This window comes from Symphodus melops (genome assembly GCF_947650265.1).
Source record: "Symphodus melops genome assembly, chromosome: 9".
NCBI classification, from domain to species: domain Eukaryota; kingdom Metazoa; phylum Chordata; class Actinopteri; order Labriformes; family Labridae; genus Symphodus; species Symphodus melops.
The window spans coordinates 12,656,276-12,676,998 of record NC_136699.1 but is presented as its reverse complement, the minus strand read 5'-3'; the positions used below and the strand labels follow the sequence as shown (position 1 = coordinate 12,676,998).

Here is a 20,723-nt window from a genome sequence, read left to right as displayed (position 1 = left end):
TGAAATATATTACGGTCATCTTTTTCATCAGCCGTGTTACAGACACCGTCGGCTAGGCTTCGTATTGTAACGGTTCATGTTGTAAAGTCAGTAGTTGATAATGTGTTCATAATTCCGATTATGTGGAGAGTCAGTGAATGCACCAGCGAGAACGTGTTGAGTGGCTGTATGAGAGAACGCTGGGGGAGAGTTGGATTGTTGCGGCAAGTTATGTGTTGTTCTCTGCTGTAAACGGCGTGGTCACGGCCGACAGTGATCGGGTTATTAAAAGTTATTATTTGAACGCTCTCGTCGTCCTTTAACGTCCGTACGGACGCTACAGTTTTTGCGGATGTTACCGGTAGCCTACGTCTGTGTAAATAGCTCTTGTTATAGCGTGGACACCTGCGGCTTATAATCAAGTGCGGCTTATATATGTACAAATACATTTATTTACTTATTTTTAGCCGGTGCGGCTTATATCCAGGTGCGCTCAATAGTACGGAATTTACGGTATATTAATTCATCATCTAAGTGACGGAAATGTGATGAAACCGGAACTACATTACAAGTGGAGATGATCACATCCTTGATAAAGAAGTGTTAAACCCCCTCAGCTGTTTGAAAATCACAGTAAACCATAGTGTACGTTATCAAAGGTGTGTGCGTGTGTTCATGATGTGTTGGTCCTTAACGAGCCGCTTCAATGAGTCTTTAAAAGTGAACGATGGGAGCCGGCTCACCTTCATCAACCGTGCTTTAGATAAAGTCACTGTTTACTTTTAGTACAAAGGATGTATTGCCTAACTGAAGTGATACATGTGTAAACGTACAAATCACAAGTCATAACAGCGCTAAAGCTGGCTGAATTATAAATAAAGTGTAGAGCCGACTCTTCTGATTGAGCTGAGCCAAATGATGGATGGATAGATGGATAGATTGATTGATTGATTGATTACAGCAGGGGTATTTAACAAAAGCATTTCCATGACAATTTTGTTGACTAAAATCATTTCTGTTTTCATCAACTAAAAAGGTGTGCAATTTTTGTCAGTAATTAAATCAATAAAAAAAGGACACATTTCTGACTAAATATAAAGGACGTTTCCGTCAGGAGACTAATGACCGTGGCTAAATTTAGAAATGCTGTGAAGATTAACACTGATGTCGAGCTATCAAAACACACTCTTAATTGCTCATCTTGCTGCGTTGTATTCCCCCCTTAATAAATTCTCCATCCAACTTCTTAGAATACACTGAACACGTCTTCCTCCTTTTAAGTTGCTCTCTATCTGCCTCATATCATATCCCACTGTCGACCACATACATAAATAAGAAGACTCCTGAGTCACACGCAATCTATTGGCAATACAGAACAGTATTTCGTTCCCATGGAGGCTGAGCGTATAAAATGGAAGTAACAATATGTTGAATCTTGATTTCTTGATCGTGGCAGCAGCGTTCGTGCAGTCATTAAATGCTGCAGTGAGCAAGCCCCGGCTGTTTCCATGATTATATCTCATGTGGAGCGATAGATAGAATGTTAAACTCAATATAATATTTAAAGTTGATTCATCTGACTAGCAGCCTGTCTGGATCCAGAGGACTGGAGGAAATGTAATATGTTGCTAATGACTGAAGGGTAGAAGGGGAGAGACCGAGCAGAAAGCCTGGTGCAGATTTTCACATTCAGTCGACATTAGCATTCTACATTTACATTCAGCTACTATGAGAATATTGCTGCAGATTAAACATAATGTATCAGGAGAAAAATAATGAAAAAGGAGCAGTGAGAAAAGTATGAATTAAACCAATAGATTGAGTGACAGAAATAGCTAAAAGCTGTTGGGATGAAAGATGGAAGTTGCGCTCGAGGGGGAGGGAGGGTGATGGGGTGAAAGATATAAAAGCAGTGATATAATGAGAAAACGAGTGTGGAGAGAAACAGAGAAGAAGGAGAGGCAAGGGCGAGCGAGAGAGGAAGAACAGAGAGAGAGAGGAGATACAGGAGAAACAGAAAGGAGGGGAGACGAGGAGGGAGGGTGAGAGCATATCTCTGAAGGGGGGGTGGGGGGGAGGAGGATTTGGGCCTGTTGGTGATTGGGTTTGGACTGCTCCCGCCGAGCCGAGGTGACTCACCCATCTCCCACACACAGACGCACACTATGATGTATGTGGCCTGAGTGTGTGAGTCTGGTAGAGAGAGTGGGTAACAAAGTTAGTTCTTTACTGTCAGAGTCCTGCAGGGCTATGTGTGTGTGTGTGTGTGTGTGTGTGTGTGTGTGTGTGTGTGTGTGTGTGTGTGTGTGTGTGTGTGTGTGAAGTCACCATGTTGTTTGCAGCCTGTTGGGAGCTGCCACTCTTAATAACAGATAATAACATACTGTCCATCTCTGTCTCCAGATGCCCACTGTCCCTGCTGATTCACTGCATGCTGCACCATGTGCTTAGAAAACACACAAACACACACAAAGAGTTTGAAATGAAATCATCGCATTCTTAGCTAAAAAAGACTCCATTATCCAGAGCAGCACATTTACCTTTGTGACAGCATATTGCATAATACACAAAAGACCGGCACCTCAGCTGACATTAGCAGAAGACACATTCCGAATTTATTGGTGTTGTTGATCTCGCAGGATACATTTGAGGTTTTTCATAATTACACTTCTTTCCCTGAGAGGCACCTTCATCAGATTTAAGTAAATTAGAAAAGCGGGGAACAAATCATGATCCACCAAAAGGAGGTTAACAAATTCTAATACACAGCTCAACTGGCTGCCCATTCCTTCATGTTACCCTAAGAGCCTCATCTCATATGCCATATCCACATTCTTGTCAAACTGACATTTCTAAAGTTGTCTTTTTCTCCTCAAGAGGACAAACCTGAAAAGCGTTTTTATATATATTTTTTTCACATCTGCACGCTGTGTTTTTGGTAAACGGGTCTCATAAATGCACGTGAATAATAAAAAGTAAGAAAGCCGGAGGGAAGCCTGTGTTTCACTTTTTCTTTAGACTTGAACTGAGACTCACCAGGAACAGATGAACATGCACTCCCTCTCCTCTCGGGATGTAATGAACATAAAAAACTACAACACGGAGCAAAATGTCAGCGTACTGGAGGGTTGAAATTCGCCTCACTTTTCATCTTAACACGGTCACTTCTTTAGTTTCTAATTGCAAACTTTGAAGTGCATAGACAAAAAAAGGTTTCAACAGTAATTGCTGGCTACACTTGAACTTCTGAGATCTTGACCCTTGTTCCGTGTCGGAAAGTAGCTGAGGGGTTTTAAGATTTGTCTACTAGTATAATAGTCTGATGGTTTTACCATTCAGCAAAGGTAAGCCATTGCCTGGGATGCCACACTCGAAGGGGCGTTGGAATGAAGCCCAAACATTTTGCTCATTCACATTTTATCCCAGACCATCATGTAAAGTATAAATCTAAGGCTGCCAAATTGTCAACTTCCCGACCCATTTCCCCAATCGTACCCTCATTCAGTGTCATTTTGCTGTCTGAGTTTGTGTCTCGCTCTCTTGTTCTCACCGCTCACACTACATCCGGTTACTACATGAGGAGACCTGACATGGTTGTTGAAGTGTTTATGTCCTTGTGGATGAAAACACAACTCGGTCTCATCTGAACGTTCGAAAACATTTGTCGCAAGCTGAAGGAAAGAAGTTAGACCCTGAGCTAACTTCGACAAAAACATTGACTTGGAAGATAAAAAAAAAAACAGTTGTCTCTATTTTTTAATTAGCACGCTGTTACTTTTTCAATCAAACTTGGCATGCTTCTTCTTTTTTTTTTTGCGGTCCATACAGACAGAGGGACAGACAGCCTCAGACGGAAAAGTACAGAGAGAAAAAATGGTTGAAGACAAAAAGAGAAAGAGTTCTTTACTCACTCTGATTGCTCCCAGTGCATGTAGAAAAACATTCAAATCACCAATACACACCAGTGACTATTGTGTAAGTGTACTTCTAATACATTCATGTCAAACACAGTTAGGAGGTAGCGGTATAATAAAGCATGCATCTGAGAACGTGTACGGAGAAGCACCAGTGTGCTTTGTGGTGAGGCTGTAATTCTAATTGTGTGTGTACGTTTGTCTCTGCCAGTGTCCGCTTTAATAACACATTAACACAGCCTGGAACAAGGCCCTTCATCATTATCTACAATCACATTTTGGAAACATGAAATTCTATAACGAGCAAGCATTTCACACGGGTGGAGAGAATAGCTGGAAGACGGACTAATTTGATTAAAAAGATAATGAGGATATAACATAATCGGGAGTAGATAATTGTCCCCCTTTTTTTTTTTTGTTTCATATTTCAAAGCCACTGGAAAGCATTTTTATCGAGTAAAGAGAGGCTCCAGATAAGCGCAGAGACATCATTAAAGGAAAGAAAGATGGTTCTTCAAGGCAACTCCACCAGAATCACCTTCCCGGGCACTTGTGATGGCGTGAAAGCCATGTGCATGTGTGTGATGAGAATAGTGAGTGAGAAGATGGTACTGTTGATAACCTCCTTCTGGTGATTCCGCTCTCACAGCAATAGTCTGTCTGATGATGGCTATCTGTTGGAGCAACAAAAAGACGGATACCACTAAAACACTACTATAAATGTTTGTGAATGTGTTTACTCCAGAGCCCTGTGTCACTGGATGAGTTACATTTGCTTGATCGTGTGATGTGCATGCCTCTGCTGCCATGGGAGAGAGAGAGAGAGAGAGAGAGAGAGAGAGAGAGAGACGCTTCGCTCTCAAAGTAGTTATTAACTAAACAGATGAGGTGTTGTCAAACTGTTCTGGATTCTTGCTATGATTGCATGTTGTCTGGTCAGAAGCGGAAGCTTTAATATATTTAATTTTGTATTTAAATTTTGCCACTTTACATTTTATCATATATTTTTTTTATTTGTCTAACTTTAGTATCCCTGCACTGTCGTTCACTTGCTGCTTGTGTGCCTTTGAATTGCCCCACCGGGACAAAAAAAAAACTAACATTTTTTTTAATTGAATATAGTGATTAGTCTCAACGTGAATCATCAAAGAAGTATGTCCGATCGTTTAAATGAATCAATGCCTCGTTACCTCTCAAAGTATATGTTTTTATTTGCATTTATCAATTCTTTTTTCGTGGGGAAAGCAATTAAAATGTTTTTGATGACGTGGGAAAATTGGCAGCTGTTCCTTTAATTTCGAGAGGGCAGAGGTGAAGGTTCAAGGGCCGCTTCGGAAAAGGACAATTCACTTTGTGCTGCAAGCTTCGAGTCTTTTTTTCTTCCCCAGAGCTTTGCACACGTAGATACTGTACCCTATAGGAATTGAAAAGTGTACACACCTTAAAGATGACGCTCTTGCAGGTCATTCAAAGATTAAATGCAGGTAACTATTGGAAGTAAGGCAGTAAAAATTCAACCTTAAAGGCTACATAGTTCTATTGACTACAGAAGTCGAGTTTTTTTTATCTTCTATTGTGAGAAGGAGAAAAAAAACGTCAAGGTCTGGAACAATAAACAAATACAACATTCAATGCAAACACTAACAAGCAGTAGAATGTCTCCTGGCTAACAGTGTAACAAGCATGAACTCTACTGTGTGACTGGTGCCCTGTTTCCCCCTGGGGGGTTTGTTGGTATTGGACATTCTGCACAGGAAGTTTTGAGTCTGTGAGAGAAGAGGTATCAGCAGTGGTCGAGTCAGGATGAGTGTCGAGTTGACTGATTTGTTGTAATGAACTGTCTCAACAGCAAGTGCAGACAGCTTCTGAAAGCCCAGAGGAGATAACATGTACTGGACCCGTCAGTCAGCACATAAACCGCTGATAACTTTTTCACCACTCAAGCAGGTTCGGAGCACTCGTGCAGCTTTTTCACTTTATGCTCTATAAAAGCAGAGTGGTGAGGGGAAGGTAAGACATGTAGCTGCTTCCTAAAGGCAGAATGGGCTATAGTAGCTCAGTTTGTAGGGACCTGGGTCGGGAACCAGAGGGTCTCCGGTTCAAAACCCGCTGTGAATCAAATCTGGAAATTTTTCAAGAGCAAGACACCGAATCCCCCCCTTCCAACCAGCTCCATCACTCTGACGTCTCTCCGTCAGTGCATGTCCACAGGATCCTGGTTGTGCATGAGTATATTTCAGCCTGTGTGTGTGTGTGTGTGTGTGTGTGTGTGTGTGTGTGTGTGTGTGTGTGTGTGTGGCATGTTCACCAGTGTGTAAACACCTCATTTACCCATAGGGCATCAATATATTCAAATACAAATGAAAAATATTACTCTCATTGAAAGATGGCAGTTGTTATTTAATCTCCAGCCAGCCATAGTTCATCTGTGGCAATGAACCTGCTAACAACAAGGTACTTAGTGATTTTGTTTTTACACAGTCCACAGTCCTTCCCTGAGAACCAGTTCAAAAAGTAAGAGAAAAACTAGGAGTTCATGTAGGACACTGAGAGCACATTATGTGGAAAGTCCTCTGTGGTTTGGAGTTACATTCAGGCAGCAGTTATGCATTACAGCAAGTCTTTTGTTTGTGCTGATTACATTCAGTGTAAGATTCAACATTGTCTGATCAATATGTTTGTCAGTGGCGATCTTGTGCATAAACACATCTGTCTTGTTGGCATGTGATCAGACATGCAGGGTGCCTGTAGCCTGATAGCTCGTGCGTGCCCTCTATACAGAGGCTGTGGCCCTGGGTTTGAATCCGCATCCTGTTTTCTTCACGTCCTTCCTCACGCTCTGTTTGCCTGATTTCTATTCACTGCCCTATCTCTAAATAAAGGTCCAAAAAGCCCAATGATTTGAAAAAAAAACTAAAGGATAATCACGTTAACATGAAGAAATCAATGAAACGGGGAATAACTGTCTGAGCAATAATGGTGCTTTTTGGTCACAGTTCACTGGCTTCAGTTATGCACGGAAAACTGCCGACAGAGAAGCAAAGGCCATAACAATAAAGGGAGTCACTGAGCAGCGTTCAAACGAGGAGCGGCAATGCACAAGGCTGTTCTATTCAGAGAGTCCGAAGAATAAAGAGTAATGGATGCTTTTAATACCCAAGTAATTACACTGCTTCAACAGAACTTTAGTTTAGTTTTTTTCTTGAAAGCGGTGAGTCTTTCTAGGAAATGTGATGCACCCTGGCCGAGCACATTCTTCCATGTTTTGTAGCTCAGTGAGAAAGGGCACACACACACACACACACACACACACACCTACACACACACACACACCTACACACACACACACACACACACACACACACACACACACACACACACACACACAGATCTGCTGTTGAAGGTTAAAGAGTGTGTTTGGGATTCCTTCTCAAAGGTTAGCACTCAGGAGTCTCTGCTTTTATGCGGTTGTATTTGAACCAGTGTGTGTGTGTGTGTGTGTGTGTGTGTGTGTGTGTGTGTGTTTGTTTGTGTCTTGTGTCAGTCAAACAGTTCTGCTTTGAAATAGCTTACTCCTGAAGACGCATACAACCCTCCAAAAAAAACAACAACAAATGCAGGAGCCCACAGATCTCCTCCAGCAGGCCCCCTCCAACTTCAGCCCCTGGAGCAATCAGACCAGGCGGCTCCTCCCTCCCCACTGAGGCCCCCTGCATGCCTGCTCCTTATGGAATATTTAATGACAGACATATACCTGAATGTCAATGTTCATAGGCTACGCATACAGAATGATCCCTTTCCTTGAACGCAGATATGATGGTGTACCTCAGGAAAAAGGACACGTATTAATTTAATGTAACATTAGCTGTGCTCGGTCTGTCGTGAATGTCAGGAGGGGATAAAGAGGGTAAGAACCTCGTTTGTCGACTACAACCGCTCTTTGTTTTCTCCCCATGTTCTCAATGAGTTGAGCTAAACCTGGGATGAAACACTTCTTCATTGATCTTTTCTGATGCTTTGATAGAAACTTGCCACATATACATTTATTTTTCAGAATGGAGCTAAAAAAAAAAAAAAAAAGCTCATTTGAATAGTTTTTGAAACAATATCCGTTTTTTTTTTTTTTTTTTAATCCTGTTAATTCAGCACAAAAGGTCAAGACAGGACAGGTTACAGAATTAATGTCATCATTTTCATATACCTACTTTTTTTTTCTCAGACACTTCTGTTGAGTCATTTTCTTCTTTTTATGCAGAAATAAAATGTGTTTTTGAATGTATTATGCAGTATTATGTGTTTTCATTTGAGTGTGTACAAAATAAAAAGGGTGATGTGATTGGACATGACTCATCAAGTATTTCATCAGTGCCACCTCATGAGCCCCACCACATTAAGCTGCATTTAGTGTGTTTTTGACTGTCATTCACCGTTTGCTTACAGCTGCGTCTTCTTCTCTTGCAGGGTGGAGGAAAGTTTTAAGACTCTTTTCTGGTCCATCTTCGGCCTGTCCGAAGTGATCTCGGTGGTGCTTAAGTATGACCACAAGTTCATCGAGAACATCGGCTACGTGCTGTATGGAGTCTATAACGTCACCATGGTTGTCGTCCTCCTGAACATGCTCATCGCCATGATCAACAGCTCATACCAGGAGATAGAGGTAGAGAATCAAAGTTTGGATTATGTCAGCCGGGTCATTCAGGATTGGGTTTTTGATCATCTCTGTGTCTGCAGGAAGATTAGGGAGTGACGAGAAAAAACCAAGAGGCACATACGGTCAATACATTAGCTGAAAATAAAGACACAGAATACAAACTGAACACAGGAGTCAAACTAAAAACGACGTTACTTTAAAAAAGACATTGTTTTTTTTTTTTTTTTTTTTGCTACATCCCAGAATTAACACCATTGGTTCAGTTTATATGACGTTTTATCAACGTATAGTGCAGGTAGTTTAAGATCCTTACCCAGGCATGTGAACACAATGACTCGACAATAACTTTGTTAAAACATCAAATATTGAAAACAGTTGAAACAAAAGTTAATTGTAACAACTTACAGCTAATGTATTGAAGAGTGTCGTACTGTGTGTTGTAGGGGCTCAAATCTCATGACTGAAAGTACGTAAGGCACAACTCATCAAATTTGCTTTTGTTTCCTCCCAACCACCACACTCCTTTTTATCACTCTCTCTCTCTCTCTCTCTCTCTCTCTCTCTCTCTCTCTCTCTCTCTCTCTCTCTCTCTCTCTCTCTCTCTCTCTCTCTCTCTCTCTTTCTCTTCTTTGTGTCTGCAGGAGGATGCCGACGTCGAGTGGAAGTTTGCCCGAGCTAAGTTGTGGCTTTCTTACTTTGACGAGGGACGCACCCTGCCCGCCCCTTATAACCTTGTCCCCAGTCCAAAGTCCTTCTACTACCTGGTCCTCCGCATCAAGTCATGCCTGATACACCTCTGCAAGGCTAACAGCCGTCTCCATAACAACGAGCAGGAGCTGGGCATGCTCAACTCACAGGCCAAGGTCAGTGACAGGATGTCTTTGATTCCTAACCTCATGACAAACCACAGACACAAACTGAAGGACACGTTATGATTTCTGCACAGATGAATCTACAAAGGTGGCAGTGGAAACAGCGATTTGGCTGGCGTTGTTTTTCACATTGTGAATTCTTTATTTATGGTTTTTAAAACATAGCTGCACTAGCTGTTAACATTTTTAAGTGTTTTTTTAATCAAATATTCCACCATTTTACAGGAGCTGTGGTAATTAGTGGAGGAGCCCAAAATTACGATTTAATTACTGACAACATTAAACGTGTTTTACTGCCTCCTCTTCAGCACCTCATGTACTGAAATAATGAATATTATATTATGATGTTACAGCAAGTACCAGCTTTTTCTCTTAGTTGCTTCATTTGAAGTTTACATTCATTGCTTTTGTGAATGAAATTCTTTTAATAATACTTTTTTTTCCACTTATGGCTGGTTTAACTTATATCCAGATGTTCCTATTTCACCGGCCCTGCCTCAGCTCAATGATGTTTTGTTTTTTTGTGGTTTCTGGATATAAGGGTAAAGCTCAATAATTTGCTCCGAACAATGAAGTGAAATGACTGCATCATCAGCATAATATGTCCAATGTTCTCAGATGGCCTTACAAGGATCAAAACATAGATTAAGAAGAAAAGGGGTTTGCTGATAGCTGGCTGAACCATTGAAAATATTTAAATATAGCCATCATGTGAACTGATTTTGTTTTAATGATGGGACTTGTCTGAAAGGATAAAGCACTATTGTATCTAAACTGAGTCCACAGTGGTGCATAGCTACTCTACTCCAGTTGGTTTCTCCAAGCAGACGCTGTGCTGACAGCCATTTACTGTTGATAATACACTGAGTTGCTAATAAGTACCTCATACAACCCCTCATAAAACAACTAAACAAACCCTTGAAGATCCAATATGTAAGATATCTTGTGAATGGAATCATAAAAGGACTTCACCGTATCGTCAGACATGAAGGAAACATGCTGTGTCTGCAGCAGCCAGCGTGTCCTCCTCTTCAGTTTGGAATGTTCTGTTTATGTTTTGATCAGAGAAGAGGGGCGGTTTTCAGGCACCCCCACACGACTGTTTCAGACCCAACCTCAGTTTGTCAGGCAAACGGTAATCCAACAGGTGTTACAGCAATATAAGCAGGAAAGCAAACGTGCTCTGATAAGCTCCATGAACAGAAACAAGGTAAAACTAGGGTAAATAATGAAGCTGGTTATGAAAAATTGAGAGAGGTTCAAATGTAGAGCTGGATAATTACGACATGGCAACCTGCGTGCACATCGAGTCTCAGGAGGAGCAGGCAGAGGAAACAGCTCTCTTCCATGTTTTGAATTTGGACTGCAGTACCTATTTTAAAGGCTAGGTGTCAGAGTTCTATATTGCTCCTTTAAGGCTTAGACCCATGAAGGAACATGTTCCTCGTGCCAACAGCCTATAGGATGCGACTTAAGCTTCATTCAATTTTCCTCTTAAGAATTGTCAATCTAAATAAAATCACTGTAATGAAAAGAAAGTCATGCATGGAAAAAAATAGTCCAGGCCATTTAACACAGGATCCGTTTTGGTGCTGGTGTTTTCTGCAGACATTTCCTCTGTCTGATTCCTCGGCTCGGAGGTTCACCTCAGCACCTCACTGAGCCATTAGTCAGGCCGCCAGATCTGCCTCTGCTTGCTCTAATGGTCGGGCAGCTTTTGGATGGGGACACGATGGGTTACACCCTGCTGCCTCTTTGAGCTCTTACAGTTCTGTGCAGCTCTGACAGTTTAACTGCAGAGCCAAGCAGGTGCAGCGAGCGATCAATACATAAGCTTTCACATGTCCGCAGTTCAGCTCGCGAAATGTCAAGTGAGATTGGAGGTGTTTTTCTGAATCAGTAATTTCCGCCTTTTGGTCTTTTTCGTCCATGTATATTTCATGTGGAACATCCCCTGTTTGAGGATGGATGTACTAAAGCTCATGATGTAACTCTGAAGCGGAACATGTTCACACAGATTACCAAGTCAGTGGTTGCTAACACACATGTTTAAATGACTGGATTGAATGTGTGAAAGAGAAGCCGACACGCTGGTCATTTATTTCTTATCGATCATTTGTGTGTAGATTTCACAACAAGTTAAAGTATCTGTCTGTTTGCCTGCAATCACTAATTGAGGTTCTTGCCCTTTGGTGAAAATATCTTTTGCTATATTCACAATAATGAGGAGAATTAATTTCTTGCCAGAAGCAAACAAACTGAAATCACTAAATGAAGGAAGCGTTGCAGCTTATTGACAGAGAATAAGTCTCAAAAAAACCCACTGTTGGAAAACCTTTGAATAAAAGAAAGATGTAGTCTCTGACATGAAGCTGAAACAGTCGGAGCCTTCATGCTTTAATAAAGTCGTGTGTGAGTAACCATGAATTCATTCATTTTCATGGGACTAAATCTACCATTAAAGAATGTATACATCTTGTTCTCTTAACACAAGATGAGCTTCCTTTCAGCTATAAACAAATCATATTGACAAACGTGCTTATGAAATCAGACCCTGAACTCTTCAATTTATTGATGTTGTATTTTCCATATTTTTGTAGTTTTGGTCATATTCAGTGCTTTCAGTGTTCTAAAAGTTCTGCTCCTCTGGATGATCGAAGCCGATTTTGTTTTTTTTGCCACAGAAAGAGAAAAATGCTTTGTTTATTTCATGTCTCTAAACTCCAAAGTTGCTACGGTAGACAAGTCTATATCTCAACATAATGTTTGAATTATAAAAAAGGTTAGCGATATAAATCCTTTTCTTTAACCTTTATCCAAATTATATATTACATTAGCTACATCCTGGCCTCTGAAGCTTCAGTGAATAAAGAGTAGCAGCTAGTTGTGAGTGTCCACACTGAAGTTAAAACTCATTTTGACACTGGAGAGCCAAAATGACACACAACCTGCAAAGCAAGGTTGTGTACGTGGAAGGCATTTAGAAGTAAGCTAACTGTGCCAAGTGAAGCTGATAACTCTGTGTGTGTTCTCTTAGGAGACATCTGTGAGGACTAGATACACAAACTGCTCCCTGCCTCTCAGTGCTGTCTTCAGCGTGTCGCTTCCTCTAACACCCTGTTTTTTTCCATTATAGAGTATCACTCAACCTTGAAATGTGAAATTTACATGAAACTGATGTTTTTGTCCCCCTTCCCTTTCCCTGTTTCTTCAGGATGAGCGCTTCAGGTCTTATCCACGTCCGGGCGAGGAGTTCATCCCCAAAAAGTCTAGAAAACACCCGACCAGATACCAGGTAAGACGATGAGACGGAGATAGATGCTAGATGACAGAAAACAGCAAGAACAGAAGGATGGGAATAAAGTGAGTGATAGAGATACACAACACACAGAGAGAGTTACAGAGGAACAAAGTCACAGATGAAACAGGGTGATGAAAAATGTAAAGGAAGAAATAAGGAGAGAGGAAATGAGAGTGGGGGGTTGTAGAGGTAAAAGAAAAAAAAAGAGACTAGAGTGGGGAGAGATAAAGGAAAAGAGAGGAATTGAAGTTTCAGTTTGAACGAAAAGATATCAGCTGAAAGAAGTGAGGGATTGAATATGTGATATGTGAAAAAAAAGGAGAGGCAGAGTGACACAGAGCAAAAGCGAGATGGGAAGCAGACACTTTGGAGTGAGTTAAGAGCGTCACACTGAGGAGGATCAGATGCCCCTTCAACTTTGCACCGAGGGAAATCTTGCATTTTACCTTCGTGCTCAGAGTTCGGCGTGGGCTCAGTTTTTCAACCTCCACTACAGAGGCACACGAGACCTCTCCCTCCACACACCCACGTGTCACTCCATCAGATATTTGTACATGCGGTGACAGGTATCGACCCGTGCCAAGATTGCCTACATGCAAAGATTGACTGCGTGAGCCTCGGCAGCGTCTGCGGGACGTCCCTGTTGGCTGCAGATCAATACTCAGCATTTGACAGTCCGTGAGACACGAGGTTGCTCTTTTATTGCTGTGTGATTTTCTCTATCAAGGAATCATAAATACGAGACACAAGACACTCGAGCAGGAAAAGTTTGTTCACTTGAGACATGCGTGTGGTGTCACATCACCTCGTCACCTTCTTTGTCTCCCTCTTGTAGAAGATCATGAAGCGTCTGATTAAGCGCTACGTGCTGAAGGCTCAAGTGGACAAAGAAAGCGATGAAGTCAATGAAGGTAAAAAATAAAAAAAAGATCCTGTTTATAAAAGTCCTCTTTTTCGTTGTGACAATATGTCTTCTGAACAGGTCTTGCTGTGCATTGTATTCACAGCCTGGCTGCCTATAGTCAGATGCGTCATCTGTACAACAGTTTTGTGTCCATGTGCGTAAAGTTCTCGACCGCACACACGTCTGTACTTGCTCACGTGCCCTCTCTTTTTGTGTCTTTGTGTGACCTTCCGCTGCAGGAGAGCTGAAGGAGATCAAGCAAGACATTTCCAGTCTCCGCTACGAGCTCCTGGAGGAAAAATCTCAAGCGGCCGGAGAGCTGGCTCTGCTCATCCAACAACTCGGCGACAAGTTTGGCAAGAACACCATGAGGCACTGACAGGACTCACAGGACAGAGAGAGATAAGGGGTGGGGTGGGGAAAGAAACAAAACAAAAGGGTGACAACAGGAGAAAGCAGGAGCAAAAAGCAGGGTCAGTCGTTGTTTTTTTTAGAGTGGGAGGGTGAGAGAGGGCAATAAAAGAAAGATGTGCAGATGAAACTGCCAGTGTTTATTTTCTTTTTTTCAAAACAGAAAGGCTGACTTTGCTTCTCTGTGTTGACTTTGTCTGGGAAAATAATCATGACGCCTGTGGAGATACAGTGCAGCCCTTTATACAGCAGGCTATCTAATTAACGCACATTCATACACGATGCACAACTTCGGATCAGGAGTCGAACGATTCATGAAAGAGGCGAAAAACATGTCATTAAAACTCGCTCCAAAGTTCAACGTTGTCCCCTCCATTAGAAATGTGTTTCAACAGTCAAGTCGAACGTGTCCGTAGCACATGTTGAGTATTGAAAAGACGTGCAGATTTGCAGCTTCATGTCTCCAGAAAGAAGAGAAAAGAGCAAACACATGCTGCCAGAAATGTGAACATTTTGTTTAACCCACATATTGGAAACAGACACACAAAGAGGAAACCTTCAAACTTGTTATAAAATGAGGGTCCCACTCGTTTTTGAATAACTTAATTCCATAAAGGATTCAAACAGACCTTGAGAGATTTATGTGGATATGTTCCTATTCAATGGGCCTCTGCAGCAAAAAAAAATAAAATAAAATCTTTGCACATCACTTTTTCTAGAACAACAACTGAAGAGCGACACGTCCTCCAGGATTTGTATTTACAGCTGGGAAAAGCAGGCGGTCAGTGCTTTCAAGGGAGAACATGAAGGCAGGAAAACTACTCAGTCTGAAGGCTTGGGGGCAAACACACATCGGTAAGGGGAGAAGATACGAGAGATATTTTCGACTGTGTGAACAACAAAACAATCATTTTTCTACAAACACTGAGATTCTCCTGCGGAAGCTGCATGGAGTCATTTGGATGGTTTTGTTTGAGTCTTATTTAACGCATCGCTGCACCAGCTACACGGCTGTGTTTGACTTCACCAGTAAGGGGCTTACAGAGGGGCTGTTTGTGTCTACAGTAACTTTATACACAGATGAAGTTAGAACTACAGCCACTGTAACTGTCCTCTATGTAGCAGCAGACTATTCTGGGATTTTTACCAGAAAAACTGCCTGTAAACTCATTGTTAATATTATATTAAGAGATCATTCACATTATTATCTATCTCGAGTGAATGCTTCATAAGTTACTAAGATGCATACTTGGTGTGAATATATATATATATCATATTCCATTTTAAGATTTCAGAAATGTGACCACTCTTGTGTTTGAAAGAAAATCACTGGATTTAAAAGATACACATAAAACACTTTCCTCCTGCTCTTGCAGAATTATTTTGATAACACAAACAATGGCGATGATCATATAGCTTGCATTATCTTGTTATTGTATGGACTATATCAAATGTCATAAGTCAGAGCGGCGGTGGATTACACACATGAACGCATTTAGAGGGTCTGTCTTTTGAAAGGAATCAGATCATGTTCCTCTTCACATCATTATTCATTACAGGAACCTGGATTTGGTTGCTTCCATATCACACACACACACACACACACACACACATACACATATATATACATATATTATAAACACTAATATATTTTTTTCATTATTTGTAGTTTCATAAGCTGAACTAAACTCCAGAGCGGCAGAAGTAGTTGGCCAAAGCACACTTCTTAAAGAGACCTTTATGTTTGTCATCAGACGGCTTTGAATAGAGTTGGAACAGCTCACCTTAAGACGTGTGACTTTTAGTTTATGAATTTCATTTCAGATAAACAAATGTCGTTCTGAGTCAAGCGTTTGGTTTAAATGAATAGTTGTTCACGTCTGTGTTTGTTTTTCCTGTGGTTTTATAGAGAGTGAACGAGGAGCTAATCATTTTTCTGTGTGCCGAACCAGAGTGTCCCTGAGAAGGTTTTAAGATTCAGGACAAAAAATACCTGAAATAGTATTTTTAACTTGTGCGCAAGATATATTGATAAAAGCAAAATCTTGTATTTTAAATTGTCATATTTTTGATCCTTGAATTAAAGAGAGTAACCTCCAACCTGCTTGTTTGGTCATTAGTGTTCTGTGCGTTTGAGGGGGCTTGTGAGTGTTAATGAGTCTGAATACTAAGTGTTTGTCTTCATCAGTATCCCTCTCTCCAAACAGGTGGCTGCTGAGTGTCTCTGCACTACAGTATGAACACTCACATATGTCGACATTCTTTCAACAATTAACTGTGCAAACTGCTGGACCCAAATTGCACTACATAACAATGAGTATAGTGTCTCGAGATAACACTTGTTATAAACTGGTGCTATACAAATAAGATTGATTGACACCAACATGCAACTCAGCACAACCTTCTACTTAAATGTACACCGAACACTGAAACAACCCTAAACATGCACCTTAAAAAAAGTCACATGCATTTTTTATTTATTTTTTATTTTTTTTTAACTTGGGCAGAATATCTGATATTTCAGTGATCAGACAATCAGCAGGAAGGAGGATTACTGTTAGAAGACTTCCTTTTTGACATTAACATTTGCAGGTGAACATCAGAAAGTTTTCTAAACACTACAAAAAAAATCTAGACTCAAAATTACTGTCAAGAAAACACTGACATTCTGGCTTGCTCCACAGCGCAAATACTCCGCTGCCAGTGACTGTCCCTAAAAACGACCATGGTAACCAGTAACACCATAGATTTATAATCTGGGTTTGTATATACTACATTCAGTTAGCAATTTACCCTCCTTAATTAATAATTATGAGTCAGCGGCCAGCAGTTTAGATATAAGCAGCTAGGCCAGGCTCCAATGTGCTGAAGTAAAACAGTACAGCCCCAAATCCATTCCCTCTTGGGTTTTTTTTTTTTTCAGGAGCAATCCACCTACCCTTCTGTAAAAACTTTTCATTAAGAGGTTCACCATGCAGCGTATTGAAGAGATGCATTACAAAACCCTAAAGTGGCTTTACAGAGACATCTTGAAAGCTGTTCTTCAAAGCAGCTCTGTAAACACACGCTCCACTCCAACAAACTATATGTCCAGACATTCAATTAAGTCCTGGAGAGTACTCAACACTGTTATTGTTTAACTCTATTGCAACTGAGCTGGTCAGAGAGATGTGCTGTTGGGAATTCACAGGAAATTCTATTCTCCAATTTCCTTCAGTGCTCTGCTTCAAACTTCTGACATGAGTTTTGCCCTCCAGGCGGTTTACAAAGAACACACTCCGTCAATGTGAGTGAGGTTTTTGTCCTCACTTCTATATACCTCCCTCCCTCTCCCTCTCCTTGTCCATGCCTCCTCCATCTGTCTTCCACTGCTTCTGTCTCTCTGAGCCGAGCAGGGAGCGATGTGACCTCCTGCCTTTTAAAAAAAAAAAAACTAGGATTCCAGGGATTTTAAAGGAGAGATTAGATTCCCGCCTACTGCCTGGAAGCCCCCTCAGGAGACAAACTTAGCAGCAAGCTCACACATATTTAAAGAATATGCTTGCTTGCTTTTATAAACACACATAAATAGCAGCTTAACCCTCATGGTATAATATTAGAAGCCTCGACACACATGTGGGCTCAAACAGCTTCTCCTCCACAAATCTACACAAATTTCACACTTATTGAGGTGTGAATACTCACTTATTCATGCACACACACACACACACACAAACACACACACACACACACACACACACAGCAGGCCGTCAGTCAAAAACACAAATTTAAACCATGCATGGCGACATTTTTGCACACAAACAAAGCAGAGGTTTTCAGCGTTTATTGATGGAGACATTAACGCACAAGCAGGGTTCAACTCAAAACTGTCTTTGTGGCTTTTGCTCTTCACAAATGCGTGTGTGTCGTTCATTATTCTTGGCACATATCTCACACACTCTCTCAGCTCCCATCCATGTCATCAATCCCCTAGATATGCCATCTTAGTCTCTCTTCACAGTATCTCATTAGAAGAGGCTCTCTAAAAGGACCTCATCAGAAAGAAACCTCTTAAACAAACCGGTGGACTAATTGTCTGTACAGCATAAAACGATCGCTATTTTATATTGTAGCCATTCATCTCAAAAATACATGAGAATTTCACTGAACTCCTTTTTTGTTATTTGACATGGCATGCTGTAAAACAACACAAATCCATAACACAGAGACATTTTTAAGAGACCCCACCGTTGGTGAAATGCCAATATCTAATTTCTGAAGCAGCCAGAGGTCTGATGGAGCAGAGTGGGGAAGGGGCCAGTGTTTACCAATTCTTCAAATCCATGAAGCGCTGGTTCAAGATGGATGGAAGGATTGATATGACAACTCCCCGACAAGCCCTCGAGGTGGTTTAGCCGACCCCTCGAGGTTGCACTGATGGATAAGAGTCCTCACCGCCATGAGTGCACTCACAACGGCGAGTGTGAGTGTTTGAAAGTGCACGCGCACAAACGATAAATGTGTCAGGCGTGCAACTGTCAAAAAGATGCATCATCATCATTGCATCAAAACTGTCATAAAATCAAAAAGAAGAAAACATTTTTTTACTGTACTGTGAAAGATGTGGTTTAATTTTGGCTTGTTTGGAGGTCAGATTCGAGGGAGGGGCAGGGCAGGGGGGGGGGTTCAGAATAGATAAGCAGTGTTTCTTTGTATAGAAGATGATGATGTACAAAACCTAGGGGACTTCTAAATTTGCGTTGACTGAGAACTGCAGGGTGAATTCCTTCCCTGGAGTTAAGGAGATAATGTTTATTCTGCTCTCTAGTGGGAATTACCTCTTTAGTGACACTCTCAAAATCTACGTCTTCTAAGTCATCCGAAATCCATTTTAATGGTTGATTATAAAATATGAAGGTTACTGTGGAAAGAAGCGTAGCATGCTGCAATGTTCAAAAACCTCTGCTCTTACTGGATTTGAAGTTGCGCTCGCTGACTCCTTCATGGTGTATTAAACACAAAGGTTTTTGTTTTTTTTACCTAACTGGTTGTTTGCATGTTTCCTAGTTTGGCTTTGAGATGTTACAGGCATCACCAATAGACATGATGAAGAATTAAACCTGAACATTGTTACTATAACACTGTAAGAAACATTCATCACTATGCTAGCTACTCTTAAAACTTAACATTGTTGTATAATAAAGTCGTAGCCGAGAAAAATCAAGGCAAAATCCATCCTATTGTACAAATACATCTTCGCCATCTCGGCCTTCTTCCTCATTACAGCTTAGCAACATCGCATTCATCCAACTCCTTCATCCTCCTTAACATCCTTTTTCATTGCTTCAGTGCGAACACTGTTTTAATCCTCAGACTAGCCATCATACCCACTTTCTTATCCTTATATCAGTGTAACTCACAGAGGAGAATCATGGATGTTGAACAATAGAGCTTTCCCTAGATTGCAGACAGTCTCCCCATTCAGTCAAGGAGTGTGACTGTAAGAGACATAAAGAGGAAGTGATGTTTATAACAATGGCAGCACTGCTGTTTGTCATATTCAGCAACATTTCCCCTCACTTTATTTATGTACCTACAACATAGTTTCCCTTTTATGGCTTAGCCATAGCTGTAGCACCAACATCCATCTTCTGACTCACTTTGACTTTCTTTCGCCTTTTTCTGCTCCGGGTTCAGCGTCTCTCACTCACTCACCTCACGATTACACGTTTGTTCCTCCGTCTCAAGCATTTTTTTCTCTTCTTTTTTTCTGCTTGGTGTTGCTCATCTCCACTGATACATGCTGCATGTTCATTTGCTTTCTCTTCTTTCTATCGCAACTTTTGTCTGAATCATAGGTGGACTTGACCTTAGCGACCCTGGAAACTGGACTTTTCTCATTATCTTGCTGTTCTCTCTGTTTTTCTCTGCCTTCCTTTTCTCCCTCCTCACACAGGCTCTGAGCACAACACTCACATTCTCATGGGGGATCAAAGATTATGACTTGCAGGGAACACTGCTTCTGTTATTTCCCACTTGATTTGTTTACTTTCCCTCCTCCTCCACCTCTCTCTGTCCTCCCTCTCCATTCATTTCTCCATGTTTTGAGTGTCTCTGCTCTACTGCATCACCCCCCCCCCCCCTCCCCTTAACTAAAACAAGCACCCACTTACCCCCGGCAACCCTTCACAACCCTCCCTCTCTCTCTCAAGACCCTCTCCACTGTTCCTGAACACATGCACCTTAAAATGATGCACATTTGAAATGCAGATGAAAAACCAGGAAAGAGAGAAGCAAACTGAGTCTCTGCATCTTTGCTCCTCTCGTGTTGTTTGTTTGGTGTCCCCAAGATCATTCCCCAGAGGCCCTCGGTAGATTAGCTTGCCACGGTGCTGAGAGCTACTTGACCTGTACTGAGATCTGAGGCTATGATGTGTGCAGGTTTAAAGAAACTTCTTGATGCCATACTGCGATACAATGGAGTAAAAAGAGAAAGAGAAATGTAGTTTTACTGTATGGTTACTATGTATGCACAAAATAAGTATCTTTTCAGAATAAGTTCATTTTACTCTTATTTCACTGTACATACAAATCCAAAAGAAAAGCAACTCATGAAGTTGAATGTAGGATTGTTACTTTCACAATGATTTACTGTTAACACTAAAAACATACATCTACTGGTAAGATTATTGTCACTGTAAAAGAAGGACAC

General features: G+C 41.2%; 1 protein-coding gene across 1 annotated transcript in view; it reads left to right on the top strand.

The window, feature by feature from the left end:
* trpc7b (transient receptor potential cation channel, subfamily C, member 7b) overlaps positions 1-15,644 on the top strand; it is a 46,082-nt gene extending 30,438 nt beyond the window's left edge. Inside the window, exons 8-12 of the mRNA XM_079351818.1 lie at positions 8,355-8,550; positions 9,186-9,407; positions 12,631-12,711; positions 13,553-13,628; positions 13,861-15,644. Coding sequence (XP_079207944.1) covers positions 8,355-8,550; positions 9,186-9,407; positions 12,631-12,711; positions 13,553-13,628; positions 13,861-14,000 — 715 coding nt within the window. The 3' untranslated portion in view covers positions 14,001-15,644. The remainder of the gene's footprint in view (positions 1-8,354; positions 8,551-9,185; positions 9,408-12,630; positions 12,712-13,552; positions 13,629-13,860) is intronic.
* The last annotated feature ends 5,079 nt before the right edge of the window (positions 15,645-20,723 follow it).